Source organism: Petaurus breviceps, unplaced genomic scaffold (assembly GCF_028583685.1).
Source record: "Petaurus breviceps papuanus isolate PSGF00001 unplaced genomic scaffold, PetGlider_PUasm1.0 90792, whole genome shotgun sequence".
NCBI lineage: Eukaryota > Metazoa > Chordata > Mammalia > Diprotodontia > Petauridae > Petaurus > Petaurus breviceps.
Genome location: NW_027187347.1, coordinates 4,649,726 through 4,664,189, shown reverse-complemented (window position 1 = coordinate 4,664,189; position 14,464 = coordinate 4,649,726). Strand labels below are relative to the sequence as shown.

The 14,464-nt window shown below is 38.5% G+C and overlaps 1 protein-coding gene across 1 annotated transcript; it reads left to right on the top strand.

The window, feature by feature from the left end:
• Positions 1-824: 824 nt before the first annotated feature.
• On the top strand, positions 825-13,878 carry DPPA4 (developmental pluripotency associated 4). Its single transcript, XM_069070017.1, has 8 exons — positions 825-845; positions 5,516-5,557; positions 6,254-6,467; positions 6,633-6,790; positions 7,038-7,088; positions 7,689-7,947; positions 12,243-12,438; positions 13,302-13,878. The coding sequence occupies exons 1-8, from the start codon at positions 825-827 to the stop codon at positions 13,330-13,332; spliced, it is 972 nt and encodes a 323-aa protein (XP_068926118.1). The 3' UTR covers positions 13,333-13,878.
• The last annotated feature ends 586 nt before the right edge of the window (positions 13,879-14,464 follow it).

The following is a 14,464-nucleotide window of genomic DNA, read 5'->3' as shown; positions in this document are numbered from 1 at the left end:
TAAAATGAGGGCAATAATACTTATGTAATAACCTCTACTTTTCAAGGCATTTGCTTTGTAAATCTTTTTATTTTCCCATATATAGGCATTTATTTTCCATTACTTTCCCCGCTCCCATTAAGAACAAAGGAAAGGGGGGGAAATCCAATCCTTGTAATAAATATACAGTCAGAAAGCACACTCTTATATTACCCATATCCAAAAATGTCTTATTTTGCTTCCAAAGTCTATTATTTATTTTTTAATTCATTTATATATTTTTTCATTCATTGATTTGTTTGTCCAAACCTATGATTTTTTTCTGTGTAGAGAACTCCCTGGTAAGGAAATGTCCTCTCTCAAGGCAGGTCTTTGAGTACCTAGAGCATTAAGGGGTTTGAATTCCCAGTAACCCAAGTCAAATCATGCTGACATCAAATCACTCTATATCTATACATAAAAGTGAATTTATTGCTAGTAATCAAGCAATGTACTTTAAAAAGGCCTAGCATCATTCAGGCTTCTTCCCAGTATACTTTGTGAAAGGTAGTCAAGACTGGAGAAATCACCAATCCTCTTTGATCCCTCTAAATTTTTTTTTGTCTTTTGGAGGGCAATTGGGGTTAAGTAACTTGCCCAAGGTTACATGGCTAGTTTTTTTGTGTTAAGTGTCTGAGGCCAGATCCAAACTCAGGTTCTCCTGACTCCAGGGCCAGCATTTTACTCACTGAGCCACCTAGCTGCCCCTGATTCTTCTAAATTTAAAGGGGAGAATCATAGAATCATAGATTTAGAATTAAAAGGGATGTTAGAATTCATGGAGCCCGATCCCCTCCTTTTTACAGATGAGGAAACTGAGAACCAGGGCTGGGGAGTAAAAGGATTTGTTTAATGTAGTTAGTAGTAAAGTATCAACATCCCTACTTAGTAGGGTTACTTGGGCCATTTTTGTTCTAGCCCAGTCACCCTGGGAACATTTTAGATCTAAAGTGGTCTAGTTACTTTTTTTTTTTTTGCTTTCTGGAGGGCAGTTGGGGTTAAGTGACTTACCCAAGGTCAAATGGCTAGTTTTTGTGTCAAGTGTCTGAGTTCACATTTGAACTCAGGTCCTCCTGACTCCAGAGCCAGTGCTCTATTCACTGTGCTACCTAGCCATCCCAATCTAGTTACCTTTAAGACTAGATTTATACAGACTGAAATTTATATAGCACTTTAAGAAAAGCGCTTTGCATATATTATATAGTATTTCTATATAATATTTCATATATAGTATTTCTATAGAGCTTTAAGGTTTGCAAATCACTTTTTAAATATTGTCTCATTTGATCATAACAACAACCCTCAGAGATAAGTGTTATTATTATCCTCTCCATTTTACATATAAGGAAACTGAGGCTTGCACAGTTTAAGTGACTTGTTCAAGGTCACACAGCTAGTGTCTGAGGCAGTATTTTAATTTTTATCTCCTTCTCTCTAAGATCAGCCCTCTATCTACTATGCCACCTCTCATCTCCATTTTATACATGAGGAAACAGAATTGATTTACCCAGCATCACACAGCTACAAAATCAGAGGGTATATTTGAAACCAGGTCTCTCCAGATTTTCACCTTTGAAACTTCTCAAAATTACCCCCTTCTTTCCTCTGACTCTGCCACAACTTTGGTAAAGGCTCTCATCACTTCACGTCTGAACTATTGAAACAAACTGCTGGTGGGTATGCTTTCCTTAAGTCTCTCTTCCCTCCAATCCATCGTCCATTAGACCAACAAAGTGATTTTCCTAAAGTGCAGGTCTGACCATATCGATCCCTATCCCCAACTCATCAAACTCCAGTGGTTCCCTATCACTTCATATTCCAGCATTCAAAGCCCTTCATTAATCTAGGCCCCTCTTACTTTTCCAGTCCTTTTACATCTCCTTCCCTGCCACATATTCTTCCATCCAGTGATACTGACCTGCTGGCTGTTCCATAAATAAAACATTCCATCTCTTATGTCTGGGCATTTTCTCTGGTTGTCCCCCATTCCTGGAACATTCTCTCTCCACAACTCCAAGTACTGACTTATCCAGTTTTACTTAAATCCCAACTAAAATCACATCTTTCACTGTAAACATTCACCAACTCCTCTTAATTCAAGTACCTCCCCTCTCTTAATTATTTCCTATTTATCTTTTCATAATTTTCTTTGTATATATTTGTTTTCATGCTGTCCCTTCCATTAGAAGCTCCTTGAGGATAGAGACTATCTTTTCCCTCTTTTTCTATCACTAACACTTAACATAGTGCTTGGAACATAGTAAGCACTTAATAAATATTTGTTGATAGACTGATTATAAGTTTAGCCCTATCCCACAGTTGTAAGCTTACTAGATAGCTCACCAGTGCCCCACAATTCCGTAATGTTATGGCAGCTAGCAGTGAACTATGAGTGGACAAAGATCATAACACCCTAATGGACCTGCTATTTTGTTATGGGAGCTAAGAAATACCAAGCTTGGTTAGTACTTGGTAGTGAGGTATCAATGGATAGTTTTAGATTTGGTGTTGAACTGCTGCCTCTTGCACTAAGAAACTTCAGCACCATCGACTAGTCACTTAATCTCTGTCCTTCGATTTCCTCATCTGAGAAAAGGAAAAATATTGTGGGGGAAAGAAAAAAGGGGGGGGGGAACCTACTACACCACAGAGTTGTAGCTATTCTCAAATAACATTATATAAAGGATTCTTGAAGAGCTATAAAAATGTTTTTTTTTGTTTTTAAATCTAGATCTAGAATGAGTCAGTGTGGGCAGTAGAGAGAACAAAGCACTTGATGTCCAGTCAGGAAGACCTGGATTTGAATCCTGTTTTATATACTTTCTAGCTCTGTGATTCTGCCTTAGTCACTTGACATTGCTGTGCCTGATTTTTCTCATCTGTAAAAATGGGAGAGCGGTAGACTTCATGATGTCAAAGGTCCCTGCCAGATCTTAGTATACAGTCTGTTGTATGATTTCGTGAAAGTAGGGAATTCCTAGTATGGAAATTTTATAATTTGGAATCTTAACCACCTCCTGGCAGAAAGATAATGAACTAAATATGAAGAATGAGACATAATTTTTGACGTGGTTATTATGGGACCTTTTTTACTTTGCTATGCATATTTGTTACAAGGTTTTGTTTTTCTTTAGGAGAAGAAAAACATGCTTTTTAATTGAAAAAAAATTGCAAATGTTAAGGGTTGTTTGAGGGCATTGAGAGGTTACATGACTTGCCCTGTGGTTACAATTATGTGGATGAGGCAGGATTTGAGCTCAGGACTTCCTGGCTTCCAAAGCTAGCCCTCTATTCTTCATGCCAGATTTTTAAAAAATTTATTTAAATGGAAACTACCTAAAATTCTTTTTTTTTTCCCTTTCTCCTAAAGTGCAAACTCATTGAAGGCAGGGACAGTGTTTTATTTCATTTTATAAGCCTCATTTTGGACTTCTGTGACTTCTCCCCCATTACTATCATTGGGTAATCTCATCATCCTGCAAGATCCAATCAGTCTTGATATTCACATGTAATCAGTACACTTAGCCTCTCTGCAGGGCAAAGTCATGAATTCTACCTCCTTTTAAGAAGGCGGTATAGGACAGAGGAGCAGCTAGGAGGTTCAGTGAATAGTATGCTGGATATGGAATCAGGAAGACCTGAGTTCAAATTTAGCTTCAGACACTTGCTAGCTATGTGACCCTGGGCAAATCATTTTGCCTTAAGGTACTGGAGAAGGAAAGGACAAACCACTGCAGGATTTTTGCCCCACAAACAGTTTTGGTGTGTTATGGTCCACAGGTTCACAAAGAGTTGTTCATGACTGAACAACAACACAAGACAAATATCTTATTTCCCACCCAGATCTGGATGCATTTTCTTTTTTTTTTTTTAACTTTTCCATCATGCCCCCTTTCCAAGTACCTTCCTTGCCTCCACCCACCCCTGCAATTCAGCTTACTTTATGCATTTGCTCTCTTCTTAGATTGTAAGCTCTTTGAGGACAAGAACTCTTTCTAGCACTACACAGTGTGGCACATAATATGTAAGCGCTATTGACTATAACCCCAAGCCCCATGTGCCATGCACATAGTAGACACATAATCAACAAATATTTACTATGTGCCAAATTGGATAAACATTGGGGATAAAAACATAAAAAATGAAATAACACCTACCAACAAGGAGCTTACATTCTAAAAGATGGAATTGTTGTGGAAAACTTCTCAGGACTTCAGATGTAAAGCATTCCCAGGATGACAAAGGAGCCAAAACAATGAAGGAATGAGAGAGCTTCAAGGTAAAGGAGGGGGATAATGGGGGAGGAAGAGGTATGCACAGAAGAAAAGGATGGCTTTTAACTGCAAATGAAAGGGATAGTCACTCTACCCCCACAGCCAATTAGGAAGATTGTAGTCAAGACATTATTTTCACCCCTCTCAATTACTCTCTGAGCCTAAAAAATCTCTTCAGTCACAGTTAATTCTATGGATCCCAAGTCTCTGCTATTCACTCTCTGTAGCTGTTTCTCCAGCAGCAACTTTTCTCCCCACTTCCCACAATGACCACCTAAAACCTAAAAATGAAACTTAACTATTGGTAACTGGTCTCAGATTTTTCTCTGGAGGAGAGGGAGGAGCAAAGCAATCAATTGTTATCACTTAAGCAGAAGCTCACAAACCTCTGTCAATATGCATTTGAATTGATTTGGGTGGATGGGGAGGGTCTGGAAAGGTAGATTGAAGTTAAATGCTTTTAAGAAAAGTGCTGGGAAAATAGAAGGCAGATCGTCTTGGAAGGAGGAAAGTTACTGGTGAAAAACTTTGGGATACAAATTGAAGCCACTTTAGTTTAAATGGAAAAAAAGAAAAAAGAAATCTTTTCCAGGTACCACCCAAACAGAGTCTAGAATTATCTGTTTTGAGATTAACTGAGGGGAGGGGGGGAGCTGGGAGGAGGGAAGGAAATTCAATATTCTAATGGAGTTATTCACCCATCCTGTCTGTTTCCGGTTTACTAAGGTGCCCTTGAACCTTCTCACTGCAGGAGGGAGTTCTCCACTCCACTTGCTTCTGTCCCCTGAAGAATTGGGTCCCACTGGTTCTTTTTACTCTAGTCAGGATTTCACTTTGTTAGTGAGGAGGCCAAAAATAAGGTTCCTTATTAAAGGGAGAGGAGGTTCCCTTTGGGAATGGAGGTATGAAAATGTCTTTATAAGAAATTGCCAAAGACACTGAGGTGTGGGAGGAAATAGAAAAGAGGGTGGTGTGCTTATATTGTCTTTTTTCTTGGAGCTCATTTAGATAATCTGTGTTTTATAGCACTGAGTTTTGCCAAGTGCTCTCCTTATCCCAACTTTGTGCTACAGGTAATTCAAAATTATTTCATGGTACAAATAAGCAAAAGCAAACAGAAGTACAAAAACTAACTGCCCAGGATCCTGGGCTCAGAGGATTGTGGAGTTGAAAAGAAATCTTGTTGAAGGTGTCATTTTACAAATGAAGAAACTAATAACCAGAGAAGTAAAATAGCAAGCCTGGGAATCCAGGTAAGTGTTGGAGTCTGTGGTCAAACTTAGAACTCCTGGGGTCATATCTTTCTGTTTTTGTCACACTCTTCCTAGAGGAACTAAACCCCAGGAACTTTACCTAGATTCTTTCAGACCTAGAAAGACTGATTGCCAAGCCAGAGAAGAACATGTGTCCTGGGTAGATTGGCACTTAGAGTAAGCATCAGGTAGTTGAAATTGCACTTAACTAACTAGAAGTCAGGAGGGTGTGGGCTCTAGTTTTGAATATGTTACTGACAGGATATGAGAAGTCATTCAAGCTCTCTACACCTCTATTTCATTATCTATAAAATTAGATCTTGGACCAGATTATTTTTAAAGGGCCCTCTGGTTCTAAATTTTGTGCTTTATAAATCATTTAAAGGACTAGAAATATCCTAATTGAGAGAGATGTTATCCCTAGGAGGCTCAGTCTAGGGGTAAAACCATTCCAAAATTAGAAGGTGGCCCTATACTTAGAACCTTCAATCTCTCATTCATTTCTATGTCATTGTTATTTTCCCTCCATATCAATGCTCTCCAGGATATTCATAGTCCTGTTAGCTGATGTTTGTAGGGCACCCTTAAATTTTGCAAAACATTTTGCATATGTCTTGAGGGTGGGGGCCAGGGTGATATGCTCTAGCAGAGGGTCTTATGAACTAATATCTCCAGGATTAGTACCTCTTTTTTTAGAACTTTTCTGAGGAAGTAGAAGAAGAGATCCCAATCAATAATATAGACAAAACAAAGGAAGGCAGAATGGTACATGGGACCATGCTGGCAATAGATGTTCAACAGAGAGAAAATGGGACCGCTGTGATGGCAGCATGGGCCAAGCTGGTGGCAGATGCTCAGGCCAGGATGAAATCAACACCCCAAGGATTTACCCTGCAAGAATCAGGAAGTCTCAAGGAAGCTGGTAAGTCTTCAACATTTTCTCCGATTCTACCCTCCTTCATGGTTCACTCTAAAGACAAAGTAATAGTTTGTGGGTTCTTTCTCTGAGCTGGGACGGAGCAAGGATGTGAGAAGCAGCTTGGTGGTCTTGAAGTAACCCTATTTTTCATTTTTCTCTCAATTTCAGTTGCATATTTTCCAAATACAGTTGCTTCAACACCTCAGAAATCTTCTCAGAATGATGAAGCTCCTCCTATGCCCACCCCTCTACCTCCTCTACATACTTTATCCCGAAATAATCTGCAGGCTTGGTGCCAGAGACTCAGTATCAGTAAAAATGGCCGGGTGAGTCAGTCCTGAAAGTCAGGTAACAAGTATTTTATTAAGCACGTACTGTGAGTCAGGCACTGTGCTATGCTCTGTAAATAAAAATTGTTTAAAGGTAGAAAAGAGACATTGCGCCCAAGGAACTCACAGTCTAATGGTCAGCTCCTGTGAGGTTATTTTACTAGGAGCAGCAGGGAGGGAAGGACCCTGGTTCTTGCTGTCCCTTTATCAACTGATCTGCTTTATTTCTCTTCCCCTCCTTCAGAAGCACATTTTATACAACAGACTTTTGGAACATGTGTCACCTTCTGAGCAAGTGAGTAAGCTATAAAAAAGATGCCAAGATTGGCCTTGGCATCCAAGGACCCATGTTCAAGTCTCCTCTCTACTACTTGTTGCCTGTGGGATTTGGGTGAAATCACCTCACCTCTCCGGGCCTGTTTCCTCATCTGTAAAATAAAAGGATTGAACTAGATGATCTCTAATGTCTCTCCCAGCTCTAAATCTACTACCCTGACGTCACCATCTTATATTTCCCCTTAACTCCTGAAAAAGGCTGATCAAGACAGTCTTGTCTCTGAGGACACAGATTGCTTCTTTTACTCTGTCATCACCTCCTTATTTTTATACCTGTTTCACACCTAGAATGCAAACCACAAAGTGAATGGGCATCAAAAGTTTGAGGTTATTATCCTACCTTTGCCATTAACTAGCAGTGTGCCCTTGAGCAAGCTGGGCCTCAACTTCCCTTCTCTAAGGTCCTTTGCACTTCTCAAAGGCCATGAAATCCATTGCCCCTTGTGACTCTTCCATATAGGAAAGTGTTGAGTGGAAGGGGGAGTATTGAAGTGGGACTGAAACTCTAGTATCCCTGGGTATTTGTCTTCCCAACAATAACCATGAACTCAATTTATAGGACACTCCCAGCATAGAAGAAAAGGCCCAGGGGATAAAAATCAAAACAGAAACTTCAACTGAAGATTTTCCATGTGAAAGTCTGGTGGCTAAAGCAGCAGAGAAACAGACAAATAAGAAAAAGAAAAGAGAAGCAACAAAGACCTCTCTTGTCCAGACAGCCAGCATGGCAGCATGGAGCAGACTCATGGCAACAGTGAAGTCCAAGGCCGTGTGGCCCATGCCCACATCTTCTGAGTCTCCTAGGTCCAAGCAGTCAGGTAAGCCCAACCACCCCTAACTGAGATTATTAGCCTCATTAGCCCTGGGGAGAACAAGTATAAGGAGGGACTGCAATTTCCTTAGCCTTGTAACTTTGGGGGGAGGGGATGTGACCACAAGGACACCCAGGAATTGCATTATGACCCATAGAGGAATTTGTACATTAACAAAAAGCACTTGTGAAATCAGGAAAATATAAATTAAGGCTATGTTTGATATAGAGGATTGTCCCTCACTTAAGCACAATAATTATCACCAGTGCAGATGATGCAGATTGTTTGATTCTCTCCCTTTCCCTTCCTTTTTCTCTCTCCACTTAACTCTTCCTCCAGTTCAGGACTGTGCCTGTATACTTTCAGGCCTTATATATTGGGGCTATATTAACTAACTTCAAAGTGTTTTGTAGAAGTAAATAGAGAAATTTCCTTAGAGTCAGGAGACCTGAGTTAAAATCTGAGCTCTGAAACCAAGAAGCTACATAACAATTGAATGACAAGTCACTTAAAACTTCTAGTTGAGGAGAAGAGGTAGGTAGGAGGAGCCAAGCCAGTAGAAAAAGGACAGGGGCTTGCCTGAGCCCTCCCAAATTCCCATCAAAATACCTTTAAAATATTGCCTCAAAACAAATTCTGGAACAGCAGAACCCACAAAAGGACACAGTGAAACAATTTTTGAGCTCCTGACAACCTAGAATGGTCAGCAAGAAACATCCATGGCATCAGGGTGAGAATAGAGCTTGGTCCAGTGCAGGCCACACCAGTACAAATTGTATCCCAGCAAACCAAGAGCAGGCCTTGGGAGTGAATCAGCCGGAGCCATATCTACTGCTATAGCTCTCAGTCTACAGACAGTAAGGGGGTCAAACAATTGATAAGAAGGAGATTACAAAGGTTTCTTTGGATGACCCTGGGAGGCAGGACTTTGTTGCTTTGCCCATACTCAGATTTGGGTTGCAGTCCTGGGTGGTAGTCACTAGCACACCAGAGCTGAGGACCACCATGGAGGAGGAACCCTCATTATAGTTCCAGGGCAGAAAACAGTGGTTTTGGTCACTCAGACCAGAGCACAGGCCAGGGGAGTAGTAAAAACCTATCCTTAGATCTATCACCTTTGAAGAACTGAAAACTTGTAGGTCCCTAGAGCTATCTCTGAAAATAACTGCACAAAAACCCTTGAGGCTTGGGAAAATGTACCTTCCACTTTGGAAGCAGAGCCCCACTTTAGCATAGAGTTAAAAGGCTGGGAAAATGAGCAAACAACAAGAAAAAATTCTGACCAAAGAAAGTTACCATAGTGACAAGGAAGATCAAAACACACAATCAGAAGAAGATAAAGTTACTATATCCAAAGCCTCTGGAAAAAATTATACGAATTGGGCTCAGGCCATGGAAGAATTCAAAAAGGGCTTTAAAAATCAGGTAAGGGAGGCAGAGGAACAATTTGGAAAAGAAATGAGTGATGCAAGAAAAAAATGAAAAAAGAATCAACAGTTTGGTAAAGGAGGCACAAAAAAATACTGAAGAAAAAAACACCTAAAAAAAAGAATAGGCCAAATGATAAAAGAGGCCCAAAAAGCCAATGAGGAGAAAAATGTCTTGGAAAACAGAATTGGCTAAAGGGAAAAAGAGACAAAACTTCACTGAAAAATTCCTTAAAAAGTAGAATTGGCCAAATGCAAAAGCTCACTGAAGAAAATAATTCCTTAAAAATTAGAAATGACAAATGGAAGCTAATGACTTTATGAGACATCAAGAAACAATAAAACAAAAATCAAAAAAATGAAAAATAGAACAAAATGTGAAATTTCTCATTGGAAAATGAACTGACATGGACAAAAGATCCAGGAGAGATGATTTAAAAATTACTGGATTTCATGGAAGCCATGGTGGACAAAAGAGCCTAGACATTATCTTTCAAGAAATTACCAAGGAAAACTGCCTTGATAATCTAGAAACAGAAGGTAAAATAGAAATTGAAAGAATCATCTCCTGAAAGAAATCCCAGAATGAAAACTGCCAGGAACATTATAGCCAGAGTTTGAAAAAAAGCAATCAAATATCATGGAGCCACAGTCAGACTAACACAAGATTTAGCATTTTCTACATTAAATGTATTGAAGGCTTGGAATGTGATATTCTGGAAAGCAAAGGAACCAGGATTACAAACAAGAATCACCTGCCCAACAAAACTGAATAAAATCCTTCAAGTAAAAAAATGGATACTCAGTGAAATACAGGACTTTCAAGCATTCTCTATGAAAAGACCAGAACTGCATAGAAATTTTAACTTTCATATACAAAACTCAAGAAAAGCATAAAAAGATAAACAGGAAAGATAAATCATAGGATTTCAATAAAGTTAAATTATTTAAATTCCTACATGGGAAAATGATACTTTTAACTCCTAAAAACTCATTATTAGAGAAGTTAGAAGGAGTATACTTAGACAGAAGTCATGGATGTGAGTTGAATATGATTGGATGATTATCTAAAAAAATAAAATTAAGCAGCGAGAAAGAGGAATGCACTGGGATAAGGGGAAAGGGAGAGGTAGAATGAGTAAATTATTTCATTCAAAAGAGTTTTCACCATGGAGGGAAAGATTGTTGATGGGGGAGTGGGGTAGAAAACATTACTCTCATTGGAATTGGCTCAAAGAGGGAATAACATACATTCAGTTTGGTATAGAAATATATCTTACACCATGTGGAAGGGAAAGGAAATAAGACAAGGGAGAAGTGATAAAAGTGAGGGCAGATAGGGGTAGGTAAAAGACAGTATCAAAATACTTTTGAACATGGACAGGATGAATGAAGAGAAAAACTAGGATAAACAGAAGGGGAAATAGAATGGAGGGAAATAGTGACCATAACTGTAAATAAAATTTTGGAGCAAGTTTCTCTGATAAAGACCTCATTTCTCAAATATTTAGAGAACTGAGTCAAATTTATAAAAATAAGCCATTCTTCAACTGAAAAATGGTCAAAAGATATGAACAGGTGTTTTCAGACAAGGTAATCAAAGCTCTTTACAATCGTGAAAAAATGCTCTAAATCACTATCCATTAGAAAAACGCAAATTAAACAACTCTGAGCTACCACTCCACACCTATCGATCTGTCTAATCAGGCAAAAAAGAAAAATAAAAAATGTTGGAGTAGACATGGCAAAATTGGGACACTAATACACTGTGGGTAAGTTGTATACTGATTCAACCATTCTGTAGATCAATTTGGAATTATGCCCAAAGGACTAGGAAACCATGCATACCATTTGACCTAGCAATACCATAATTTGGTCTGTTTCTCAAAAGAGTTAAGCAAAAAGCACCTATATGTACAAAAAATATTTATAGCAGCTCTTTTCTGGTGGTAAAGAATTGAAAATTAAGGAGATTCTATCAATTGGGGAATGACTGAACAAATCGTGGTGTATAATTATGATGGCATACCATATGATGGTATGATGAGTAGGATGCTCAGAAAAAACCTGGAAAGACTTACATGAACTGATACATAATTAAATGAGCAGAACCAGGAGAACATTGTACACAGTAACAGCAATATTGTACAATGATCAACTGTGAATGATTTAGCTATTCTCAGCAATATAATGATTCACAACAATTCTGAAGGACTTATGAAGAAAAATACTATCCATCTCCAGAGAAAAAACTGATGGAGTCTATATGCAGACTGAAGCATACTTTTTTCTTTGCTTTATTTATCTTTCTTGGTTTCTTTTTTATTGTTATTTATTTATTTTGTAGTTGTTTGGTTGGTTGGCCAGTCTTTTAGTCTGTATTTTCTTTTACAACATGACTAATGTGGAAATACATTTTGTATGACTGCACATGTATAGCCTATATCAAATTGCTTGCCTTCTCAATAAGGGGGTGAAGGGGAGAGAATTTAGAACTCAAAAACCAGTGTTAAAAATTCTTTTTGCATGTGATGGTGGGAAAATAAAATATTAAATCCTTGAAAAAAAAAAACCTTTCTTGGTCTCAGTCTTCTTATCTGTAAAATGGGAGTGGTAATACTTGTATCACACAACTTGCAGGTTGCCCTGAAGAGTGCAATTTGTAAATCTAGAAGTGCTATTAAAATTTGAATTGTTATCCTATGACTTTAAGAAAGGAGATCACAGTGCATTAACAAATTATAAATATAAATAAAAATACCTGACAAATTCTTATTGATCACTTGATAATGTGTATATAAAGATCTGGATTATCATTATATTCTTTATACTTTCTAAGTCTCTCTTCATTTCCCTCCTCTTTTTTTTCCCCAGATTTACCAAGATGGTGTGTAGTACATGGTGAAACTTTTCCTAATGATGTCCTTGGTTCAGCTCCTTTGGAGTTCCATGCTGGACAGACCTGGGTGCCTGAAAATGACATGTTGATTCCTCTCTTATTATTGCCTACCTGCTCTTTTCCACCCCCAGAAGTAGAAGACAATTGGTTGTGCCCTAAATGTGTCTCCAGGTAACCTTGAGGTGCCTTTCTGTATGGAAACATTGGGAGGATATCTTCAATCATTCATGGGGACCAGTGGGGGGTAATACAGTTTTTCTTGATTATCCATGTTATTCAAACGAAAGTTTGAAGTAAAGAGAGAAGTTATTAGATCTGAATAATTCAGTTAAATCTGATTACACAATCTTGATCTAAGAAGGGATATTTAGAATTTTTGTATTATGTTGAAATAAGAAAAATTGAGTAATATAAATAGACTAAGCCTAGCTTAGGCCAGTTGATACTTCAAATTCAAGGCTAGAAAAAAAATGAAATACTTGTAGACCATTAAGCAATTTTCTTTAAAAAACGCTAACCTAGATATTGGGGGGAGGGGTAGGCACTCAGAGCAGAGAAAAATATATTTATTGATTTAGCCGAGCCATTTCCTGGCACTGATCATGCCAGTGATTGACTGATCAGAAACCTAGGGCCTCAGAGAAACCTGAGTAGCTTTTTCTACCAGGAAGCAATATAGCTCAAGTCTTGAAGTCCTCTGAGCTAATCAAGTTTTGAGAACTGTTTTAGCAACTTTTAAGGAAAAACTAGACTAACCTCATTGGGGTAGTAGGGTCTTCTGGACAACTAGCCCATCTCACATAGCAGGGTACTTGGGGAGATATTTCTCCTACTACAAGTAGGATATCTTATTCCACCTTACTTTCTTGTCTGGGTGGGTCTCATTTTGCCCTGTTTATCATTCATGGAGTAATTTTCATAAAAATTATTTTTCTTATTTATTGACTGCCACTTGTCATTCCTTGGGGAGACAGTATGAAATAGTCTCTTTGATCCCAGGCCAAGTCACTAAGCTTGTCTCACTTTCTTTATAGGAATAAAATCCTGATGGACAATATTCTATAACCATAAAGGACCAAGGCTACAAGATTGTTTGACTTCCTCAAGATACTGACTTATAAATGTGACTTTCCTTCTTTCAACTTATATTTTCTTTCCCAGTTAGTCCTTGGTATAGCTCCCATTTCCATCTGCCCAGGATTTTGGTAAGGGTAGAAAAGTCTACAAATCAACAAGGTAGGAAGGACTTGACATTGCAACCAAATCCACATATTATATAGATTTTGGTCAGCAGTTTAGGACAGGGAAAAGTGAATATCTTACAATCAAATAAAATTTAATTCTATTCACCATGACTTGTCCATCTTCTCCTGTCTCCTAATGATGTCCTTGGTTCAGCTCCTTTGGAGTTCCATGCTGGACAGACCTGGGTGCCTGAAAATGACATTGATTCCTCTCTTATTGCCTGCCTGCTCTTTTCCACCCCCAGAAGTAGAAGACAATTGGTTGTGCCCTAAATGTGTCTCCAGGTAACCTTGAGGTGCCTTTCTGTATGGAAACATTGGGAGGATATCTTCAATCATTCATGGGGATAAACTAAACTACCTAGTACTGATATGGCTATGAATTCCTAAAAAAAAAAAACCTGTAGAATCAAAGATAACCAAACTCTTTGAATTAGCTGAGGAAATTACTATGGTTGAAAGATACAACTTCAATGAAAATGGCTGCTAATTCCATGCTGCCTCCCCCATGCTTATTGTCCATTCACTGGCTCAAAAGATAGCATATAATTCCAAAATACCCTATACAGAATGTGATACTGGCAGAGAGAAAACAGCAGAACAGTAAGCAGATAGAATAAGTTGTTTCTTTGTTTAGTAAGACTACTTCCACACCCAGTGTGATACAATGGAAGAACTCCAGTGACTCTGGAACTCATGACTTGAGTGGATATCTAGCCTCTTCTTCTACCTATGTGACTTTGGGAAAGTCATTTAGCTTTCCTAGCCTGGTCAGTCATGTGAAGGAGCTGGACTAGATGATCTTTGAAGTTGTTTCCAGCTAGCCATAGTCCCTGGATAGTTTGAACCATAGAGGAGTAGTTAGTAACTAAGCGTAAACCTTTATCAATATACAACTGTGAGTAGAAAACAAGCTTCCTTCATAAGTCTCTTAAAGTGTAAGACTACTGATC